This window comes from Eulemur rufifrons, chromosome 16 (assembly GCF_041146395.1).
Source record: "Eulemur rufifrons isolate Redbay chromosome 16, OSU_ERuf_1, whole genome shotgun sequence".
NCBI classification, from domain to species: Eukaryota; Metazoa; Chordata; class Mammalia; order Primates; family Lemuridae; genus Eulemur; species Eulemur rufifrons.
The window spans coordinates 27,500,412-27,522,261 of record NC_090998.1 but is presented as its reverse complement, the minus strand read 5'-3'; the positions used below and the strand labels follow the sequence as shown (position 1 = coordinate 27,522,261).

Here is a 21,850-nt window from a genome sequence, read left to right as displayed (position 1 = left end):
AGAGTGTTTGCTCTCCCTGCTTCCTTCTCAGCCCGGCAAGGGGCAATGTTGGGGGGGAGTTGTAGCAAAGCCTGTCCCTGTGTAGACCAGGAGCTTGGGACCCAATAGCTCAAAGTGGCATCAGCTGCGGCAGCCTAGGAACCCAGGCAAATCAGCAGGTCCCTGCTGAGCCAGCTCTCTCATGTAACTTCACCATACAGTCTCCAGGCAGTTCCTGTTGAGAACCGAGGCTTGCAGTAGTGGTCAGGGTCCCCCACAGCTTGAGTTGCAGTGTCCACACAGAGTGTGAGGCCCTGGGTCTCTGTCCTTCATCCCTTCTCCCTGTGTAGGTGTCTCCCCTAGGTACCTTCCGATCTTGGCAAGAACTCCCCATCCCCATCTACTCCACATATCCTGTTGCCTCTCTGATGATTCACTGTGCTCTGTCCAAGAGGGTCCATCCATGGGTGGGCATCTACTTGCAACATTCAGTCCTCTACTTGAGTGGCACGTGTGGGCTGCTTCTAGTTGGCCATCTTGGCCCCTCTCTTGCATACATTTCTTTTAAAAATCCATATGGAGAACAGGTTCACAGAAATTAATTGTCCAAGATCATTTCAATGGCAGAGCTGAAATTCAGTGCCTGTGTCACTCCAGTGTCTGAATCCTGGGGAAGGAAGAATCAGGGTAATTACTTGCCCTAAAACCTGATTACTTGGTTTATCAGTCCATAGAATCCTTTCCTGTAGATTAGTAATGATTATAGAAGATGAGGAAGGAAGAGGCGTGTCCCTCTTTTATCATATTAATGGTAGTGTCTTTGCCTGTGACCTAACATAAAACTAGCAAAGACGACTTAGTGGGTCACTTCCTTTGGCTTAAAATGCTACCTTTTTTTTTTTTTTTAAATAAGAATGCTATAAATGATACTAATATGAGGATCTAAAAATTAATTAGAAAATGGAGATGGAATATATTTGAAATATGAAAATATTTAACATTAAATCCTTGAAAGACTTGGGTAAATTATTTGGGTCTGGTTGGAGGAAGAATAATGATTGTCAGTCTTAACTGATGAATGAATGAAAGCTCTATTACATGCTTTCTAATTAAATTTGTCATGACGAGAGGATGGTTTTGTTTTGCTAGAGAGCCAAGATAATTTGTTCTTGGCTTCTTATCTGACTTAGGTACTTTTGTACTATTTCAGAATATTTCACTTCAGTAAAGAGTTATATTTTTATTAAAGCCTCATCTTTTAAACTTGAATAGAGACAATCTGAGTCAGATTTTTTTTTTTTAGGTGAGCCTTTTTGTGGGGAGAGAGAAGGGGGAAGGAGGCGAATTTGAGAGGAGAAAACTAAGATGCCAAGAAAATATATTCCTCCACATTTTTTTTTTAAATAATAGGGAAAGAAGATGAATGGTGCCTCTGCTTATTAAAACAGAGTTTAGGAATCTTCCTCAGGAGAATCACTGTACTCTGAAGCAAACTTTTTATTTAGCTAGATGTTTTGCAGTTACAGTAATGGCTCATTTATTCAGACTTCTCTTTCCTATTTAGAGAAACATAGCTAGAAATTGGGAAGTAATACAAAAACTAATGACATAATTTTTCTAAAGCCTTTATCTCTACTTGGTTTGCAGAGGGCAAAATCTTAAATTTTTTCTCTCAATCTATACATACTAAAAACCTGAAAGACCAGTGAAAAACTTTAACATTTCTAACCATTTTGGTAATCTATTGTATACTAATATAATAATGTGCTTCTCTGGAAGTAAAAATTTAGAAGGCTTTAGGATATGGGAAGAGGCAGAAAAATTTGTTATTAAAAATATTATACAGTGAAACTGATTTTTTGTCTAACCATTTATTTTTATGGAGCACTTGGATATTCTGTACATAACCTCACCCTCAGCCTGCTCCTCCTCTGTTCCCTCTCTCAAGTGCAAATGACTCCCAGTGCCCTTAGAATAAAGTTTGAATTTCTTAACCTAGCCTATAAAACCTTTCATCTCTCTACCTTCATCTCTTATCATTCCTACCTTTGTACTTACACATTCATGTATTGCTTAATGATGATGATATGTTCTGAGAACTGTGTTGTTAGGTGATTTCTTCCTTCTGCAAACATCTTAGAACATGAACCTACTGGTATAGCCTACTATACACCTATACTATGGTATAGCCCAGGGGTGGGGAACCTTTTCATGTTGGAAGGCTGCATTAATTTAGCTGTAATCAAATAAGGCTGTGTTCAAGAAATTTCAATTAGGTATACTTAACACATTAACTGCCATGAGAGTTGTATTTAACGCTAGTTTTGACCCCGGGGCCACATGAAGCATATATAAAATCTTGTTGATGTTCTTATTGTTACAATTAATATTGACAATTTAATTCTAAAAACGTAAATTAATGATAGAAGTCAGTAAATTTCATTTTTCTATCTATGTTTACCTTTATATTACACTTGAAATTTTTATTCTATTTTTGTAATAAAACACTGTGGCCCTAAGGAAAAGTTTGTGTTTTTTTGGTGTGGCAGTCAATGTGTTAAAAATGTACATTATTTTGTAAAAATCTAATCTAATCTACTGTGTATTTAATAATTTCAAGAAATGAAAACTATTTGTTAATTTTAAAGTTAGCTAACGTTTTAATGACTTTGTTTTGTCTGCTTTTTGTAGGAAAACATTTGAATATTTGGTTGCAGCATGGAGGTCTGCAGTTTCAGTTGATCCTCTAGATGGGTATCAGTCATTTGTGACCTTAAGGGCATCTTGATTTGGGTTAGGTAGGAGAATGTAGATTTGCAGCTATAAGTGGTTGAAAAGCAAGAAAGCATTTTTCAGGCATGTTGCTGAAGGTGTGGGTATTCTGCATTTTTCTGTATTTCAATTGGATCTTTCTTAGCATCAAACACTGACTTTAAAATGTCATCTACTGAGAGCTCAATCAATTCCATCTGTAGTTCTTTAGGTGCCTTGGTGATATTAACTAGGTGAGGCTGAAATGCTAATTTGAGTGTGATGTCATGATTTTCAAAGTCAGTGAAGCTTTCATTGTATTCTCTAATTAATGTGTCTATAACAGCTGCATGTTCTTCAGATGATTCACATATATCATCCTATTCATCAGTGACCTTTGCTAACTGGGGAAAATGTTCATCCAAAATTTGCTTTTGAAGAAGTGTTCTGAAAACAGATAGCTTTTTCAAAATGCTTGTATTTTTTGCCACATGTCCCATACAGACTTAGTTTTACCTTGCAAAGAAATATTCAAGTCATTTTGATTTGACATGATATCACACAGAAATGCTACATTCCTATAGAAATGTTCCTTCAATAATATACATTGCTGATTCTGTTCTTCATAAAGTTTATCTATTCTGGCAGAGATAAAATTTTGGCTAACACCTTTCCCTGCGATAGCCAATGCACTTTAGAGTGATACAGCAAATCCACACTGAATACCTCATCATTCAACTATAGCATGTTACAAAACTGACAATGCTATGTTGCATTTGCACAAATATAGCGAACAATACTTATAATTTGTTAAAAAGTGTCACTTAAAATAGTAGCTTTAGCACAGAGATTTTGCTGATGCAAGATACAGTGAAAAGAAATAAGAGCAACTGGATCTGTTAATACTTTTTTTTATCTGTGCAATAAACCTTTCATGTTTTTCTGTTATGGAAGGTATACTGTCTGTACATACACTTACTAAAGTTACCAAATTCAGTCCGACTTCATAACATTTATCTTTTTTTTTTTTTTTTTTTTTTTTGAGACAGAATCTTGCTTTGTTGCCCAGGCTAGAGTGAGTGCCGTGGCGTCAGCCTAGCTCACAGCAACCTCAAACTCCTGGGCTTAAGCGATCCTACTGCCTCAGCCTCTCGAGTAGCTGGGACTACAGGCATGCGCCACCATGCCTGGCTAATTTTTTTTCTATATATATTTTAGTTGGCCAGATAATTTCTTTCTATTTTTAGTAGAGACGGGGGTCTCCCTCTTGCTCAGGCTGGTCTCGAACCCCTGACCTTGAGCGATCCACCCGCCTCCGCCTCCCAGAGTGCTAGGATTACAGGCACGAGCCACCGCGCCTGGCCTACAACATTTATCTTGAAAGTTGGTGAGGATACTATTCCCCATGTTCTGTTCGCAAGAGTGCCCAAAGTGAGGAACTCTTTGTAGCAAAGAAAATCTTCTGTTAATGACCCAAATGAAGTGTAAAACCTATGCCAAGTCAGTCGTATCAGTTGATTCATCCAAAGTGACTGAATAATATATATATTTCCTTTTGAAGTATTGCATGAAGTTGTTCTGTAAAGTTGAAGGCTAATTCATGCTGCCGATCAGTTATGATTCTCCTTGAAAGAGGCAGTTGTTTGTACTTTGAAATGTTATCCGGGTCTAAGCATCCTACAACTTTGACAGTGCATTCTTTCACAATATAGAACATCACTGAATGGCTTCCCTTTTTTCCACGAGTATATAAGCTATTTATAAGTTGTTTCAGTGGCATTATTTCCAGGTCTTATTGCTGCTTGAAAGAATTATCTTTGCTTTTGCTTTTCATCTTTTGACTTCTGTAGTACAACCTCTTCCACCTCTCCTTCTAATTTAAAGTATTATGAGTGTTATAATGTTGATGAACATTGAATTTCTTTAATGTTGATATTGCAGTATCACAAAGTAAGCAAATCATCTTATCTTTAGCAGGAACAAGATACTATTGCAATTCCCAATCCTTATTTAAATATCTGTTTTCTTCAGCGTTTTCTTGATCATCTTTGACATGATTGGGCTGTTAAGACAGAATTAAAAAAATACTGTTGAGCTGTGCAACTATTCACAAATTCTACTTCAATAGAAACACAGTGCACATACATAATGAGTGCGATGAGCACTGTCTAGGGGATGGACACATTTGAAGCTCTGACTCGGAGCAGGGGCAAGGGCAGTATACATAACCTAAACTTTTGTACCCCCACAATATGCTGAAATAATAATAAAAAATAAATAAAAAATAAAAAAAATAAAAAAGTGCATATGCTATCTAAAATGTTATTAATGCAAAATAATACATTGAGATTAATTATTGTGTTACCGATTTCTCAGCAAAGTCCTAGATCTATGCAGTGCATTTTGAAATTTTCTAAGTTACTTTCCATGCCAAGTATATACTTTTCAGAAGTGATTACTTCTGAAAGAGTGCATTCTTAGGAACCACATTTTCAGAAAAAATTAAATGTTCATATTCCTCAAAAAAAAAAAAAATGAAAAAGAAAAAAGAAACACAGTGCGCTGTTGTCAAAAGCTGATAACAGACTGGTGTACTTGGCCCCCATAAACTCTTGCCAACCAGCCTCGTTCGGTAGTGGTGCCAGTCAGCCGGGTGAAGTTAGAACTAAATCATGAGCGTAGTGGCTGTCAATGTAGCCCTTATGGCTTACTAATGTTCTCATTGCGCTGGTCAATCTGGGAAGATTATTTCATTGAAACTTATTGTTTGATATTTCAAATATGTTAATTTTAGAAAGAAAATAAAAATATAAAAGATGAACAAAAATGTGTTATTAAAAATAAAAGGATTTATTCTGTAAAATTTGGATTCAGTCAAAAGGCTGTACTTATGGACCTAGAAGGTCACATGTGGCCTTAAGGCCTCAGGTTCCCCATCCCTGGTATAGCCTATTGCTCCTAGGCTACAAACCTATACATGTTACTCTATTGAATACTGTAGGCAATTGTAACACAATGGTAAGTAATTGTATATCTAAACATACATACACACTATAAAAGTTAAAAATACAACATAAAAGATAAAAAATGATACATCTGTGTAGGGCACTTACCATGAATGGAGCTTGCAGGGCTGGAAGTTTCTCTGGGTGAGCCAGTGAATGTGTGGTGAGTTAATGTGAAGGCCTAGGACATTACTGTAGATTTTATAAGCACTTCACACTTAGGCTACACTAAATTTATTAAAAAATTATTTTCAAAAATTAATTAACCTTGCTTACTATATAACTCATTTAATTTATTTTTTTATTTTTTATTTTTTTGAGACAGAGTCTCACTCTGTTGCCTGGGCTAGAGAGCCTAGCTCACAGCAACCTCTAACTCCTGGGCTCAAGTAATCCTCCTGCCTCAGCCTCCCAAGTAGCTGGGACTACAGGCATGTGCCACCATGCCCGGCTAACTTTTTCTATATATTTTTAGTTGTCCGGTTAATTTCTTTCTTTTTTTTTTTTTAGTAGAGACGGGGTCTCACTCTTGCTCAGGCTGATCTCAAACTCCTGACCTCGAGCGATCCTCCCACCTCGGCCTCCCAGAGTGCTAGGATTACAGGTGTGAGCTACCGCGCCCGGCCACTCATTCACTTTATAAACTGGAAACATTTTTTAACTTTTTGACTCTTTTGTAATAACACTTAGCTTAAAGCACAAACATATACAATTGAACAAAAATATTCTTTCTTTATATTACTATGTAAGCTTTTTTTTATTTTTACTTTTTAAACTTTTTTGTTTAATAACTGAGACACATACATACACATTAGCCTAGGCCTACACAGGTTCAGGATCATCAATATCACTGTCTTCCACCTCCATATCTTGTCCCACTGGAAGGTCTTAGGAGACAATAACATGCATGGAGCTGTCATCTCCTATGCTAACCATGACTTCTTCTGGAATACCTCCTGAAGGACCTGCCTAAGGCTATTTTACAGTTAGCTTTTTTAATAAGTAGCAGGTGTACACTCTAAAATAATGGTAAAAAGTATAGTATAGTAAATACATAAACCAGTAACATAGTTGTTTATTATCGTTATCTTATGGGCCGTACCTAATTGAATGTGCTATACTTTTATACAACTGGCAGTGTAGTAGGTTTGTTTATGCCAGCATCACCACAAACACATGAGTAATGTGTTGTGCTATGATGTTATGATGCCTATAATGTTACTAGGTGGGAAGAATTTTTGTTGTAATCCAATGGAGCCATGTATGCGGTCCATTGTTGAGTGAAATGTTATGTGGTATATGACTCCCCCCCACCCCTCGCCAACTAGAGTGTAAGCTTTGAGAGGGCAAAGGTAATGTGTCTCTTACTCATCGTTATGTCTTTAGCATGAAACGTGTTTTGGAATGCATGGATGCGGAGGCAGTGTACCCCCTCTCCTGTGGCTCACAGTGTAGCAGAGGGAACACAAACCTGTGTGATACAGAGTGGCTCTGGTTATGCCATAGTGTAGAGGAGAGTAACTGTAAAAGTGTTTCATGAGTGTTTAATGAGGTAAAGATTTTCAGTAAAGGAGTTAAAATTGAAAGTTTGACACTCAAAGGGGTAAATGGTAAAAATTACTTCACCTAGAATCTCATGCTGAATAAATGAGACCTTAATGATATTAATTTTTTTTTTATTTTAAAAAGTAGCCCAGAGAAATGACTCATGGCATGTAGTCTTCTAAATTTAAAAAATTCATGTATATGCTTATGGATCTATTTTATGTTAAATTTTAGGTTGAATCATATGAAACATGCTATTTTCATGCTCAGATGTTGGCTATTTCTGATTTTAACTTTCCAATATAAATAAAATTGCTCATTTTTCTTGGAAAAGAGGAATTACTGTTTGTGTTGTTCTTCCATCTTCCAGTATGCATTGCCTCTTCAGCTGGTGAATAACCAAACCATGACAACATGGATGGAGATCTTCCGAACTATTATTGACAGGACTGTTCCTCCTGTAAGGAAAAGCTCTGTTGCTAAGAAAAATTGGGGAAACTTGGGTTTGGAATACTAATGGTAGACTGATTCATTATCCCAGCATGCTATGTGGAAAAAAATTACTGTAACAAAATAAATAATTCATAATGTTCATTTTTAGAAAGCTCAGATAAACGAAAATAATAAAATAATTATTTAATCCCACTAAAAATGGCACAAACCATTTTTAAAACTTGATAGTCCTCTAGTCTTTTTTCCTTCTGCATTCTATGTACAGCCACATTTTATTTATAAAATAGTATACTTACTATTTTGAAATTCATTTCCCCACTTAAAATTTATTATAAACAATTTTAATTTTTTTGTGATTATAAATATTTTTATACTGTGTCTTTTTGTCAGATGTTTCATTTGCTGGATATTTAGGTTGTCTCAGTTTTTTTAGTGTTTTAACTGTAAGAATGTAGTTAAATTTTTGTGCACATACATGTTTTTTTTTGGATAAACTCTTAGTAGTGTTTGAGACTTTTTACAGAGCTTGCAAAGTGTACTCCAGAAAGGGTGTCCTGGTTTATACTTTAATAATCAGTGACTGGGAATGCCTGTTACGAATTCACACTTAATTCTAAATTTGTCTGTTTGATAGGTAAAAGATGGTGTCTCATTTTGATCTGTTATAACGATATATTACTTTTCATTTATCAAATTCTTGTATATTTTAAAATGTTACCGTGTCTTAAAATGTATAGTGTTATTTCTGTTGTCCATATCTTGAGACAAAGGATATGGAGCTTTAGTTTACATACATAAATGCACAGAACTTAGTGAGCAGTTCAGTGAATTTTGACAAGCATATACTTGGCTTAACATCACTGAGATCAAAACATAGAAACTTTTTGTCATCTCAGAGTTTCCTTGAGGGCCCATCATGTTTTGTATTTTCTCTTCTATTTTATTTGGGCCTTTTGAAGATGGGAGATAAATGTGAACAAAAGTATTGGTTAGCTGAAATTTGCTTTGCTTATTTAATTCCTACCTAGCAATCTGTGAAGTAAGAATTTGCATTTGTATAGCAATCTAACTTCACATTTAATGACTTGATCTATCTAAGGTTTATTGTGCCTTTGTTATTCACATAAATCCTTTCCAGAAATTTAATCTGGGTGATTTTGTCCTGTTAGGAGACTCTGCAAATTGATGAGGATGATAGACCAGAACTGGTATGGTGGAAGTGTAAGAAGTGGGCACTGCATATTGTAGCTCGTCTCTTTGAACGGTAATTCTCTGTTTATTACATTTATGATCTTACAGTCATTACCTCAGTATTGGATACAATAAAATTGGTTAGTTCGCTCAGTGTTCTACAGTATATGATTATTTGTCTTAAAAGCCACAGAGGGCAAAGAGTTACAGTCTGTTTAAAGTAGGCCTGATTGTCTGTCATTCGCTTTGAGATCACAACGAAGTAAGCAGCCTTCTCTGGGTCTTTTCTATTCTTCTGTGAGAAACACGAAAAATAACATTGTTCAGCCCATTGGAAATATCCAGGAATTATGTAAGAAGGTGCATGGCCACTCAGCTCCATAATAAAGTCAAATTCAATTATAAAAGCACTTATTTAAAAAAATCTGTTATATGTCAGTCATAACATTTTTATTTCTAATATTTGCCCTTTAGGAGCTCTTGGTTTAATAGGTGAATGCTTCTGTCTGAAACTTAGGTTCAGAGTCTTATCGTGATTTCATTTAGTGGCATGTGAAAAAAGGGTAAAGTGTTTTCTGTCTCATTAGACTACATCTTTCAACCAGAGACTGTATCTAAACAAGGAAGCATGCTTTGTTTTTTAAATTCACAGTATTTAAACATTTTCTCTTTGTATTTGAAGATATGGAAGCCCAGGAAATGTCACAAAAGAATACTTTGAATTTTCTGAATTCTTCTTGAAAACCTATGCTGTGGGAATTCAACAGGTAATAATCTTATGCTTTCTAAGTAGAAGGCCTATTACTACTGAAAGTAGTTAAGTCATTTCTATCTGTTTAGAAGTAGGTTACAAAGGTTAATTCATTGCATATTTATGGAGGATGAAATGGCAGCTCTGGGTATCTAATACAGTTCAAGTAGTTTTAGAACCAAATGTCCTAGGACAGCCACGACAAGAACTGCACTTCCAGACTCCTAGACTTTGAACTCAAAGCTTTCAAGTTTGTTGATACTGGTGTAGCTGTCACCAGTATTAGATTGGGTTCTTCTGTTAGTGCTCTCTGACCTCTTATGAGTTTCTTAATCTTTATTTCTTTGGGCTCCACCTCTTTGTGTTAAGCTTTTATATTAGAGGATGTAAGTAATACAAATTGGTCTATTTCAAGAGAAGTTGCTTAGGTGTTAAGACTCTCAGCTGAGAACTTATACATTTCTATGGAAGTTTGGAAACAATTCTATGCAGTGAAAAATTAGGATTTCTTGAAAAACAATCCAAGTTGATATTAGTATTTAAAAACTTTAAAAACTACAAAGGACAAGTGGGCTATGAAGATTGGTTGATCAAGATATTTTTGTTTATATTTCAACAAAGAAAATTTAATAATTACTGACCACTGGCTGTTTTGGGACCCTATTGAGGAAGCAAAGATTAATCAGACATGGACAAAGGCTTTAGTGAGATAAAGGGTGTTTTTGGATTTTTATACATCTTTATTGTCAGCAGTATAAAGCTAAGTACTATGAATTTGTTGTCTTAAGATGACATACTTCTTTTTGTGAATTTTCATTTTGTCTAGTAGAATGCTTTCTTTCTTTTTTTTTTTTTTTTTTTTTTTTGAGACAGAGTCTCACTCTGTTGCCCAGGCTAGAGTGAGTGCCGTGGCGTCAGCCTAGCTCACAGCAACCTCAAACTCCTGAGCTCAAGTGATCCTCCTGTCTCAGCCTCCCGAGTAGCTGGGACTACAGGCATGCACCACCATGCCCGGCTAATTTTTTCTATATATATTTTTAGCTGTCCATATAATTTCTTTCTATTTTTAGTAGAGATGGGGTCTCGCTCTTGCTCAGGCTGGTCTCGAACCCCTGAGCTCAAACGATCCGCCCACCTCGGCCTCCCAGAGTGCTAGGATTACAGGCGTGAGCCACCGCGCCCGGCCGAGTAGAATGCTTTCTAAAGAGTACCATGTGACACTTTAGGAAAGCTATAGTATAATTTTCTTACCTGTAGAGAAAATTGGTGAATAATGAGTAAAATTATCTGTTTAGCCATTCACCATGGATACCAGGAAAATCAGGAAGCTGGTTAGGTATTTTCTGTTCTTTCCACTGCTATTAAACTCTGTTGAGCATGTTAAAGTTTGTGTCCACTTGAAGCGTGTTCAGCAGAATTTTTCCAGTATCATATAAGCGTGTTTGGGTGTGTATATATGTGTAACAGACATATTTGAAAATCTCATGCCTTTTCATTCATGTCATAAACTCTTTGTACCATGGTTATTTAAGGTATGCATTCCTGATGTATAAAAACAGTTTCTTATCAAGAGCTGTTCTCTCCTCCATTGTTGTTTCATCTCCCATCACGCCTGCTTTGTGTGAGCCACAGCTGTATTAGAAAGAATCGTGCTCAGTATCACCCACTTTTAGCCTGCATTGCAGTCCCAGCTGCTCTGGCATGGTTCCTTTCTTATAAACAATTTTTTAAATCAGTGTTTTAAAAAGTAACTTCTCAGTTTTGTGTTATATTTATAAAGACTTTCTGTGGTCTGAGATTATAAAATAAAATTTTCCCACATTTTATTCTAGGAATTCTGTGCTTTCATTTTTTTGTTGTTGTTGTTGTTGAAATATTTCCCCATCTTGGAGTTTATTTTGGTATGAAGTTTAGTTAGGGAGCTAATTTCATTTTTTTCAGAGGGCTAATGAGCTGTGCCAGTACTATTTTTTGAATAACTTTTCTCTCCTAATTTTGAAAGAGCCTTTATCAAATAACAGAAACTCTTTGAGCTGTCTCTTGCTGTATGGAAATTTTAAATGTTTACTTAGTCAAATCTGTTTTTTGTTTTTTTTTTAAAAAAAAACAGGAGTCTTATTTTATTTGAAGAGCTAGAAGTTAGACTTATTCTGAGTAATTCTACAGGTGAGAAGTAGGACAAATGCCTGGAAGTTATAGTGAGACACCCTTTAGTTCAGTATAACATGGACCTATCTGATAACTAAAACCACCCATATAAACTTTCACACAAAATATTGATTTCCCCAAAATCTGTTAATTTTCATCTCTATGGATTCTGGATTTTATGTGATGCCAAAACTGCCTCTGCTCTGTTTTAACCTTAAAATTGTTTATGTTCTCCCATATTGTCTGTGTTTTCCTATAGGTTCTGCTAAACATTTTAGATCAATATAGACAGAAAGAATATGTGGCCCCTCGTGTTCTCCAGCAAGCATTCAATTATCTCAACCAAGGGATCGTTCATTCTGTAACCTGGAAGCAGATGAAGCCTCACATACAGGTTAGTGTCAGAGGGCAGTTTTCCAAAGTTACTCCCTGGTTAAATTAGATTTTCCTAATTTACTAGACAAACTAAGTGTTACTAATCCTATATTTTATAGTTAATCTTTTTATTTCCATTAATAATTTCTAATGGGTACAGTCTTGCATCTGATATGAGGGGCTTGGAAATTTAAGCATTTAAGAAGAGTGAGGCCTTCAAGTTTTATGCGTTGGAAGACTTGGATTCAGGTGATTTTGTTTGAAATCTCATTTAGCTTCAGTTTCTCCTCCATTAATGCAAATAATGTTTTTCTACCTTTCTTATCTAAAGGTTGCTAGGATCAAATGAGGTATTTAGTGTAAAAGTGTTTTGAAAATTGTTACCAGGGATCTACTAAGGTAGTGTTATTTTGCAGGAAATGAAGCTTCATTTGTGACCATTTTCATTTGTAGGTATGAGCAAGAAAGGTTTTGGTTTCTTTTTTTGGATCTGTTAAGTTCTATAGCAGAAGTTAAAGTTTTCTGTTTTTTAATCAATTGTTTACCTAAAGTAGAATTCAGCATTGTTATTTAATTAAAGAACAAATGAGAATGGAAAATTATGGGCCATTAATAAATGAATTCTTATTTGCATACAGATAACTTTGGGTAATTCAAAAACTTTAGGAACTGAATCCCATCTTCCCTCAGACCATGAGTTCTTAAATTCTGTAAATGGGGTCTGAAAAGAAAATTAAATTCTTTCATTTTGCCTTTGGTGTCCAGGATAGAATTTGTTTAGTGTTATTACAGGTCTTACCAATATAGTATCTTTTCCTTGTGTGTATATTTTAATAACTGTTTGCCTAATCACTTTGATCAAATAGTGATAATTTCTTTGCAACTAATAAAGATATTAATTTCATTTTATTTACTGTGTTCCTATAAAGTAAGGGTGAGTGGTGATAGTGTTTCTTCTCTACTTGATACGTTTGGCCTTATTTTTACATGGCTGTAAAGTAGGAATAAGAAAACTGATCCTTAGGCTGATTTTTTTTCTCTGAGACTTATTTAATGAGGAATAAATGATAAGAGATGATCCTGTTTTTACATAAGTGGTTGTTAAAGAACAAAAGGGCTTAATAGAGCATTAGCAGCAATTAGAGAGGGTAGAAGATGGAATTTTTTTTTTCCCATTGAAACCCACATTTATTGACTAAGAAATTGGTTTTTCAAAAATGGAAGAAGAAAAGAAAACTTTACTGTAGTTAATAACATTTCCATTTAGGTCCAAAATGAAAATGTTGAAAATTTCAAAATAAGAAATATGATAGTTAATATAACCTTGACTTGACATTTTCCTTCCTTACAGAATCAAAGTATTTTTAATATTGATTTATTAATGAAACTTTATTATCCCTGTTGTTGCTTCAAAGAATAGCACGTACATTTGTCTCTTTCTCCTTTAACCATTTTGTTTAAAATCAATCTCATGTTTAACTCTTCAACCTCAACCCCTTTGCAGAGGCTCTTGCTTTCCTGCTTTCCCCTTAGGGAATGCATGCTTAAAAGAAAGATTAATATAACAGTTTGGAAAACTAACATCATAAAGGCTGTCAATAAATATGTTATTGGTATTCCTGAAATTTGAATAGCTTATACCCATTTGTTGGTTTGTTTTTTTTTTCTCATCTTAGAATATATCTGAAGATGTGATTTTTTCTGTGATGTGTTATAAAGATGAGGATGAAGAGCTGTGGCAAGAAGATCCATATGAGTATATAAGGATGAAATTTGGTAATTGGGATGGTTTTATTGCTCATCACTTCCTGGATATATAAAGTAATATAACTAAATTTGTATTTTAAAGTAGATTTTATTACTTTGGTAAATCTCCAAAGTTCAACTTTGCATGATCAACTCTGTAAACTAATGAGAGTTTGTTCTTTTGACCCAGAGAACTTAAGGCCTTTGGGTGTGGGAAATGAGAAGCCACCTTATTCGTCTCTCTCATGTGTGCCTGAGCATTCACAGAGCCATCTGTTAGCTGTGATGTTGAAGTGCTGACCTGCAGGGACCTTTCTGTGTCCTTTGAGTATCCGTTTATAGATTGGGTTGTTCTCACTCTGGGAGATCCTTCGAATTTCTGCATATTTTAGAAGCACTCCGATTTGGTTTGCCTCCTTATCCTAGGGACTGACTATTCCACAAGGGAATGAAATTACCTACAGTGGTCCCACTGGGTGTGGCCCAGTTCTTTTATTTATAGTTTGGATCTTCTGGAAGCTGTTGAGCTGTGCAGGTTGCCTCACTCATTCCCTTGTATCCCCAGTTTATGTTCTTCTTTTTGTGGAATACTCACACACTTAACATGGCAAAATGTTAGTTTGAATACCTCTGTGTCTCCTACGACTTAGAAGCTTTCAAAGGGCAGGAATTTTATTTATTTGCTTTATTTTATTTTCTTTATCCCTTCTACACCTCTGCATCCCTCTACTATTGTTTGGCACCTAGTATGTCTTCAATAAATAATTGCTAAACCTAAGGCATGCTGACGGGGCGGTGACAGTGCAGTGCTTCCCCTTGTTGAGCTGAGTGTCTCTAGCTACCTGAGCTAACCCTACTGGCATGGATGCTAGATTATCGGGCCATGTTGTTTTTTTTTTTTTTTTTTTTTTTTGTTGAGACAGAGTCTCACTTTGTTGCCCAGGCTAGAGTGAGTGCCGTGGCGTCAGCTTAGCTCACAGCAACCTCAGACTCCTCGGCTTAAGCGATCCTACTGCCTCAGCCTCCCGAGTAGCTGGGACTACAGGCATGCGCCACTATGCCCGGCTAATTTTTTCTATATAGATTTTTAGTTGTCCATATAATGTCTTTCTATTTTTAGTAGAGACGGGGTCTTGCTCAGGCTGGTCTCGAACTCCTGACCTTGAGCAATCCACCCGCCTCGGCCTCCCAGAGTGCTAGGATTACAGGCGTGAGCCACCGCGCCCGGCCTGGCCATGTTGTTTTTACAGTGCTTTCTGTTTCGTATTATTTGATTCAGTAAGTGAGGAGGTGCCTCTTTTGGAGACAAAGTACAAGAAAAGCAAATGAATGAGAAGCAACATTTCCCATGTGCTTTATTTCTCCATTCTACCTTTGTCTTTTGAAAATCGTTACTCATATGCATAATTTATTATTTCCCCTTTCTTAGGCCCTTGTTTTCCTAGTTTGCTTTGACAGAGTAGGTTAGCCAATCTTTATTTTTTTTAAGGCATTCTTTTAGCATTTACCTTTTCTATGTGTTTTTATAATGTACACAATATTTGTTTAGCTTTCAGAAAGCTACCATTATTCATATCTGACATGTATAAGTATCTCAGTTTTTAGATAATATAGTAAGAGCTGTGTGTGTGTTGATTAACAGTGGGAATTTACATTTTATTGATTAGATGAGAATATGGGTAATTCAAGATTAGCAGAAGTGCTATGCTTTTTTAAAAAATAATTTCCTTCTGTGGACTAGAATACAGTGGCTTTTATTTAATATGTTTATTAAATATTTTAATGTGTATTTTACTTTTGGATAACTATAAGGAAGAACAATTACTGTATTTTATTTTTGTTACTTGCAATTATTTATGTGAACGAACCATTTCTATCTAAATTTATTGACATTAATAATGTTTTTATTATTTTTCTTTTTATTGTACCCTTTAACCAACATCTCCCCATTTCCCTTAATAATAATGCTTTTAGATTTGGTGAAAACTAAAAGGAGCTTAGGTTTTGATGTTAGGACAGCCTGGGTGTGAATGTTGGCTTGGTTGCTTACCGGCTGTGTGACTGTAGGCAGCTGCTTAACCTCTCTAACATGCAATAAAATGGGTAATGATAGTAGTGCTGGGAGGACCAAATGGGATAATACACATGAACTGCTTAGTGTAGAATACTAGATATTTAACAGTACTCAAAAGTTAGTTATTAGTATTTTATATTTTGAAGTACACTTAAATTTGGTTTTCTTTTTTATATTTAAACAAGGACATATCAGAGACTTCTCAAATTTTCAGTTTCAGTTTCTTATATAAAACTGCCTATTCTGAAATTTGTGAGAACTTTTATAATATTAAGTGATATGAATACTTGCTGAGCCTATCTTTTGACAGAGCCAAGCACTGTCCTAGAATCCCTCAAGGCTTTTAGGCTTGCTGTTTCCTCTGCTTGGAGTGCTTTATCTATGGATAGCTTTCTCCCTCATTTCATTCAATTTCTGCTTCAGTGTTATCTTAACAGAGAGTTGAAAAGGCTTTCGCTGACACCCTATTTAAACTAGCACCCCATACTCTGTCACTCTGTCTCCTTTCCCTGTTTTACATTTGTTCTTATCCTAACCTATTGTGTGTGTGTGTGTGTGTGTGTGTGTGTGTAATATGTTTACTTTTTTCTCTCACCACATAAGCTCCATGAGACCCTTTTTTTGTTGGTCTTTGGATCCCCAGAGTCTAGAGTGGTGCCTGGCACATAGTAAGCACTAAATAAATTTTTGTTGTTTTTTTGATAGAGATAAAGCACTTTTCCTGTCCTCAGCAAAATAGATATCCCTAGTATGTTTTTTAAAAAAAATATGAGTGTTTGAAAGGACAATGTATCGAGTTTGATAAATATTGTTGTGCATGAGAGCACTGGTGATAAATCCTTAGCTTCTTAATGCTGTAAAACAATGTCATATGTGGACTGTTTTATTTCTTGGTTTGGAATAGTGTTCAGTCAGGTTTAAAATCTGTAATAAGTAATTGTATTTTTACTAACATGATTTAACTTTTTAAAATCTTAGATATTTTTGAAGATTATGCTTCTCCTACCACAGCAGCCCAGACTCTATTATATACTGCTGCAAAAAAAAGAAAAGAGGTAGTTATTCTTTTTAAATTAAAAATTAAAGAGGTGGCCTATCTTGATTTGAAACTCTAATAAACCCATAATATTTGAAAAATTATATTGTTACTAGTTATACCTTATCACTTTAAGAATATTTTTTCTGTCCTAGTAAGGGAAAAGAGTTATGTATCATTGGTTATTTTGTTTTCTTAATAAATTATACCTTTTTTATTGAGCTTATAGTTGCTTGATAAAACACAATAAAATGGCTTTATTTTTGAAAATTTGTGTATCATATTTACTTACTGCATTAAGGCAATGAAAGTTCATGTAGACTAAAATGGATTCTTTTATTTCTTTAGGTGTTGCCAAAAATGATGGCATTCTGTTATCAAATCCTAACAGACCCGAACTTTGACCCTAGGAAGAAAGATGGAGCTCTGCATGTGATTGGTTCCCTAGCTGAGATTTTATTAAAGGTTAAGATAATTAAAATTTAATTTATTTACGAAATCTGTAAAGCAAAGGCAAATGAAAGAATATGAAAGTTATGGGTATTAATACTTTAAAACTGGTGACTACTTCTGGATAATTGAGTTGATTGTAAATGGCCTTCTTTCTGTCACCTATTAATTAAAAAGAAAATTTGACTTTTTAGTTTTTCTGTATGAAACTGTCGCTGTATAAAAAAGGACACGAGGCCGGGCGCGGTGGCTCACGCCTGTAATCCTAGCACTCTGGGAGGCCGAGGTGGGCGGATCGTTTGAGCTCGGGAGTTCGAGACCAGCCTGAGCAAGAGTGAGACCCCATCTCTACTAAATATAGAAAGAAATTATTTGGACAGCTAAAAATATATATAGAAAAAATTAGCCGGGCATGGTGGTGCATGCCTGTAGTCCCAGCTACTCGGGAGGCTGAGACAGGAGGATCGCTTGAGCTCAGGAGTTTGAGGTTGCTGTGAGCTAGGCTAACGCCACGGCACTCACTCTAGCTTGGGCAACAGAGTGAGACTCTGTCTCAAAAAAAAAAAAAAAAAAAAAAAAAAAAGGACACGAAAGAACTTGTTTCTTATTTATATAAAAATCAATATCAAATTGATCGAAGGTACTATTTCCGTCTTGTTTTAAAACATGCAATATGAAGGTTAAATGATTTTACAAAATTGTAAGTAGAGGTATGTTAAATGCAAGTCATAATGGACTTTATTATAACGTAATTCTTACATGAGAAAAAGGCATGGATAAATTGAAATTTAATTTCTGTTTCCTAACAGAAGAGTCTATTCAAGGACCAAATGGAGTTGTTTCTACAGAATCATGTATTTCCATTATTATTGTCTAACCTAGGATATCTTCGAGCCAGAGTAAGTTTTCCATATTTCTGTTGTGTCTGAAATCTTTACCTGTAAGATAATTATTGAAATAAATGTTTTTGGATAAACTGGCCTTTTACCACATGTTGAGATGAAATGGAGTCAATTAGAATGTCTGTTGTGGTCACATTAGCTGAGTAAAGAACCAAGTAGTAAAGAAAGGGGTTTGTATGGATTTTTAACTCCAGCTGATTTCATTTTTCACCCTAATATCATTTGCTGCATATGTGAAACAGAAGATGATTTGAGAGCAATGGTACAATGTAAATTTATAAATAGATCCATTTTCAGTGTCTAAAATGGCATGAAATCCTAGTTTGGCTAAAAAGTTGAATTTGTTTTCTGGTATATTAGGTAGATTTGCCTTAGTAATATGGAGAAAATAATATTCCATGTAAACTTACTTGGTGTTCTAAGTGTAATTCTTTCTAGAATTGATACATTTTTATGAAGAAACAAGTAGAGCTTTAATTCAAGAGCCTAGTATTTGTCTTTATAAAAATATCAATACAAAAAATGTCTTGCTAAAAACAACATATATTAATAATGCCTTGTACACTAGGAAGCATTTTAAAAACATAATGGTCACTAGAGAAATATTTGGGCAGTTGTAGACTAGGGATGCTGAGGGCACATGAACATTTTTATAGTTGGGCTCCTACCTTTGAGAAGCTGTGTGAATTGTAATTCTCTTCCAAAAATCTTCAGTAATTCAAATTTCTGTTGATTGTGTTTTATGCACATAGAGTATAAAATAAAGTAGTAATGATTCTGTGGTCTAATAGTTTAAAATTTGATAATCTATAAAAAGTTTAAAATTCTTGGTGCCTTCTGTGAGTGAAAAAGGAAGTTTGCCAAGCCAGTTAATATAAGGGAAAATAATGTTTCACCTCAATGAAAAGATCAGCAAATGAATTTGAAATACTGATTAGGAGTTGCTTTTACATGTAACAAATTGGTTATGAATTATAATATTTATTAAAAGGATAAATGGGATTGTGTTTCAGGGATATTTACATTTGACTTGTTTTTTCCTTTCCTGTGAAAAATGTGATTGCATGTGGGTAATTTAGAAGTAATGAAACTATCTTTCTTATAAAAAGAGTGGGAAATCCAGAAGTTAGAAACTAAGGCCAACATAACACCATCCAAAAACAAATGAACTTTTCTTGGTAGAATTAGTAATATTTTACTAAGAAGTTCTTATATATGTGACGTTATCACAGAATGCTGTACTTCTGATAGCTCCCTACTTACTTTCTTTTTGTAGTCCTGCTGGGTACTTCACGCATTTAGTTCTTTGAAGTTTCATAATGAACTTAACTTAAGAAATGCAGTTGAATTAGCAAAGAAGAGCCTGATTGAAGATAAGGAGATGCCTGTCAAAGTTGAAGCTGCCCTTGCCCTTCAGTCCCTAATTTCTAACCAGATACAAGGTAAAGCTAAATACTTTCTAGAAGTTTTTTAAAATAATTTTTTTGAGATAGTCTTCTCAAATAATTTTGATTCTCTAAGTCTGAGGGTTCAGGCTTTGGAATTCTGAGCTTTTGCCCCTGAGAATTTTATAGGGGTTTATTCTTGCCCTTTTTAGGAGTTCCTACTGATTATGGTTTCCAGAAAAATTTTAGATTAGGAAACACGTTAATAATTGTTGAGCACTAGGGTGGACTGGGAATTGGGGCCTGGGGTCCTAACTTGCCATGTAAACCTGGGTGAGGCTCATGATCCATCAAGGCTTAGGTTTCTACATATTTAAATTTAGGGATATTGGACTAGATGGCTTCACGATTCCTTTCAATTCTGGGGTTCTGTGATTCTGCTAGTTCTGAGAGTAGCAAGTAGTATTTCTAGTGAGTGAGAACACAGATATCTCATTTGTTTTCACAGTGTTCTGTTCAAAGTTCAAATAAACCTTTGGAAGTAAATTCAGCTTTATGAAGAACATAAAACTACTTTACCTTTATTCAACAATGTTTCAATGGGAGGAATGAATATCATATACGGATATGTGGGGAGGGAGAGTAGGTAGAGATGGGTTGGGGCATGGATGGTCCCCATCAGTGTTGGGCATAATCTCTCTATGTGCATGATTTTTAAACTTGCCATCAGGAGGGGTGTAACATTCCTGCTCTCCAAGTCATGGTGATGACAGAGCCATATGTATATTTAGAATTTGTTAGTGGGGGCTGTTGGCATTTTTGGGCAAGACAGTTTTTTTTCCTGAGCAGAACTGCTTATCCTTATGTTACTCTTGGGGAAATTGATGTATTGATGAGTATTATTTTGGTATGGCTTTGCAATTTATTCACCATAAAGCAAGTGAGTATCTAGAACCTTATCTAGGTATTGTCCTGCGTCACTTTACTTTGTGACCTAGTTGATTCCTTTCACCATCTGTGAGTGGCTAATTTTTACTAATTTTGTTTGTTTTATCATGATAGCTAAGGAATATATGAAGCCACATGTGAGGCCTATTATGCAGGAGCTGTTGCACATTGTTAGAGAGACAGAAAATGATGATGTTACTAATGTGATCCAGAAGATGATATGTGAATACAGTCAAGAGGTAGCCTCAATTGCTGTTGATATGACCCAACACTTGGTAAGACTGGGCAAAGTTTTCTGTTAGTTTGGTATAGAACCCTTGAGTAAGTAACTTAAACTCTAAAATTTGGAATTCAGTTTCATTCGTACAGTCATGTGCTGCATAATGATGTTTTGGTCAAGGCCAAACTGCATATACGGTGATGTTCCCATAAGATTATAATACCAAGTTTTTACTGTACCTTTTCTATGTTTTGACATGTTTAGATACACAAATTCTTACCATTGTGTTACGGTTGCCTACAGTATTCAGTACAGTAACATGCCGTACAGCTTTGTAGCCTAGGCGTGTGGTAGGCTATACTACATAGGTTTGTGCGAGTACACTCTATGATGATCGCACAGGGACGAAATTGCCTAATGAAGCATTTCTCAGAACGTATCCCTGTCATTAAGTGACACATAACTGTAACTAAAATATTAATATAAAAATGTTTACTGGCCGGGCGCGGTGGCTCACGCCTGTAATCCTAGCACTCTGGGAGGCCGAGTGGATTGCTCAAGGTCAGGAGTTCGAGACCAGCCTGAGCGAGACCCCGTCTCTACTAAAAATAGAAAGACATTATATGGACACCTAAAAATCTATATAGAAAAAATTAGCCGGGCATAGTGGCGCATGCCTGTAGTCCCAGCTACTCGGGAGGCTGAGGCAGTAGGATCGCTTAAGCCCAGGAGTCTGAGGTTGCTGTGAGCTAAACTGACGCCACGGCACTCACTCTAGCCTGGGCAACAAAGTGAGACTCTGTCTCAACAAAAAAAAAAAAAAAAAAAAAAAAAAAAATGTTTACTATAATAATTCTGATATTTCTAGTTTAATGGGCTTACATCTATTAA

General features: G+C 35.4%; 1 protein-coding gene across 2 annotated transcripts in view; it reads left to right on the top strand.

Annotated features, from left to right (window-relative positions):
• The window catches only part of IPO8 (importin 8), a 71,293-nt gene that overhangs the window by 23,065 nt on the left and 26,378 nt on the right, over positions 1-21,850 (top strand). For both annotated transcript variants that reach the window (XM_069491799.1, XM_069491800.1), the window contains 10 exons: positions 7,651-7,740; positions 8,903-8,997; positions 9,607-9,691; positions 12,083-12,217; positions 13,875-13,974; positions 16,997-17,073; positions 17,403-17,519; positions 18,314-18,403; positions 19,683-19,848; positions 20,854-21,014. In XM_069491799.1, coding sequence (XP_069347900.1) covers positions 7,651-7,740; positions 8,903-8,997; positions 9,607-9,691; positions 12,083-12,217; positions 13,875-13,974; positions 16,997-17,073; positions 17,403-17,519; positions 18,314-18,403; positions 19,683-19,848; positions 20,854-21,014 — 1,116 coding nt within the window. Of the gene's footprint in view, positions 1-7,650; positions 7,741-8,902; positions 8,998-9,606; positions 9,692-12,082; positions 12,218-13,874; positions 13,975-16,996; positions 17,074-17,402; positions 17,520-18,313; positions 18,404-19,682; positions 19,849-20,853; positions 21,015-21,850 lie in introns of those variants that run through there.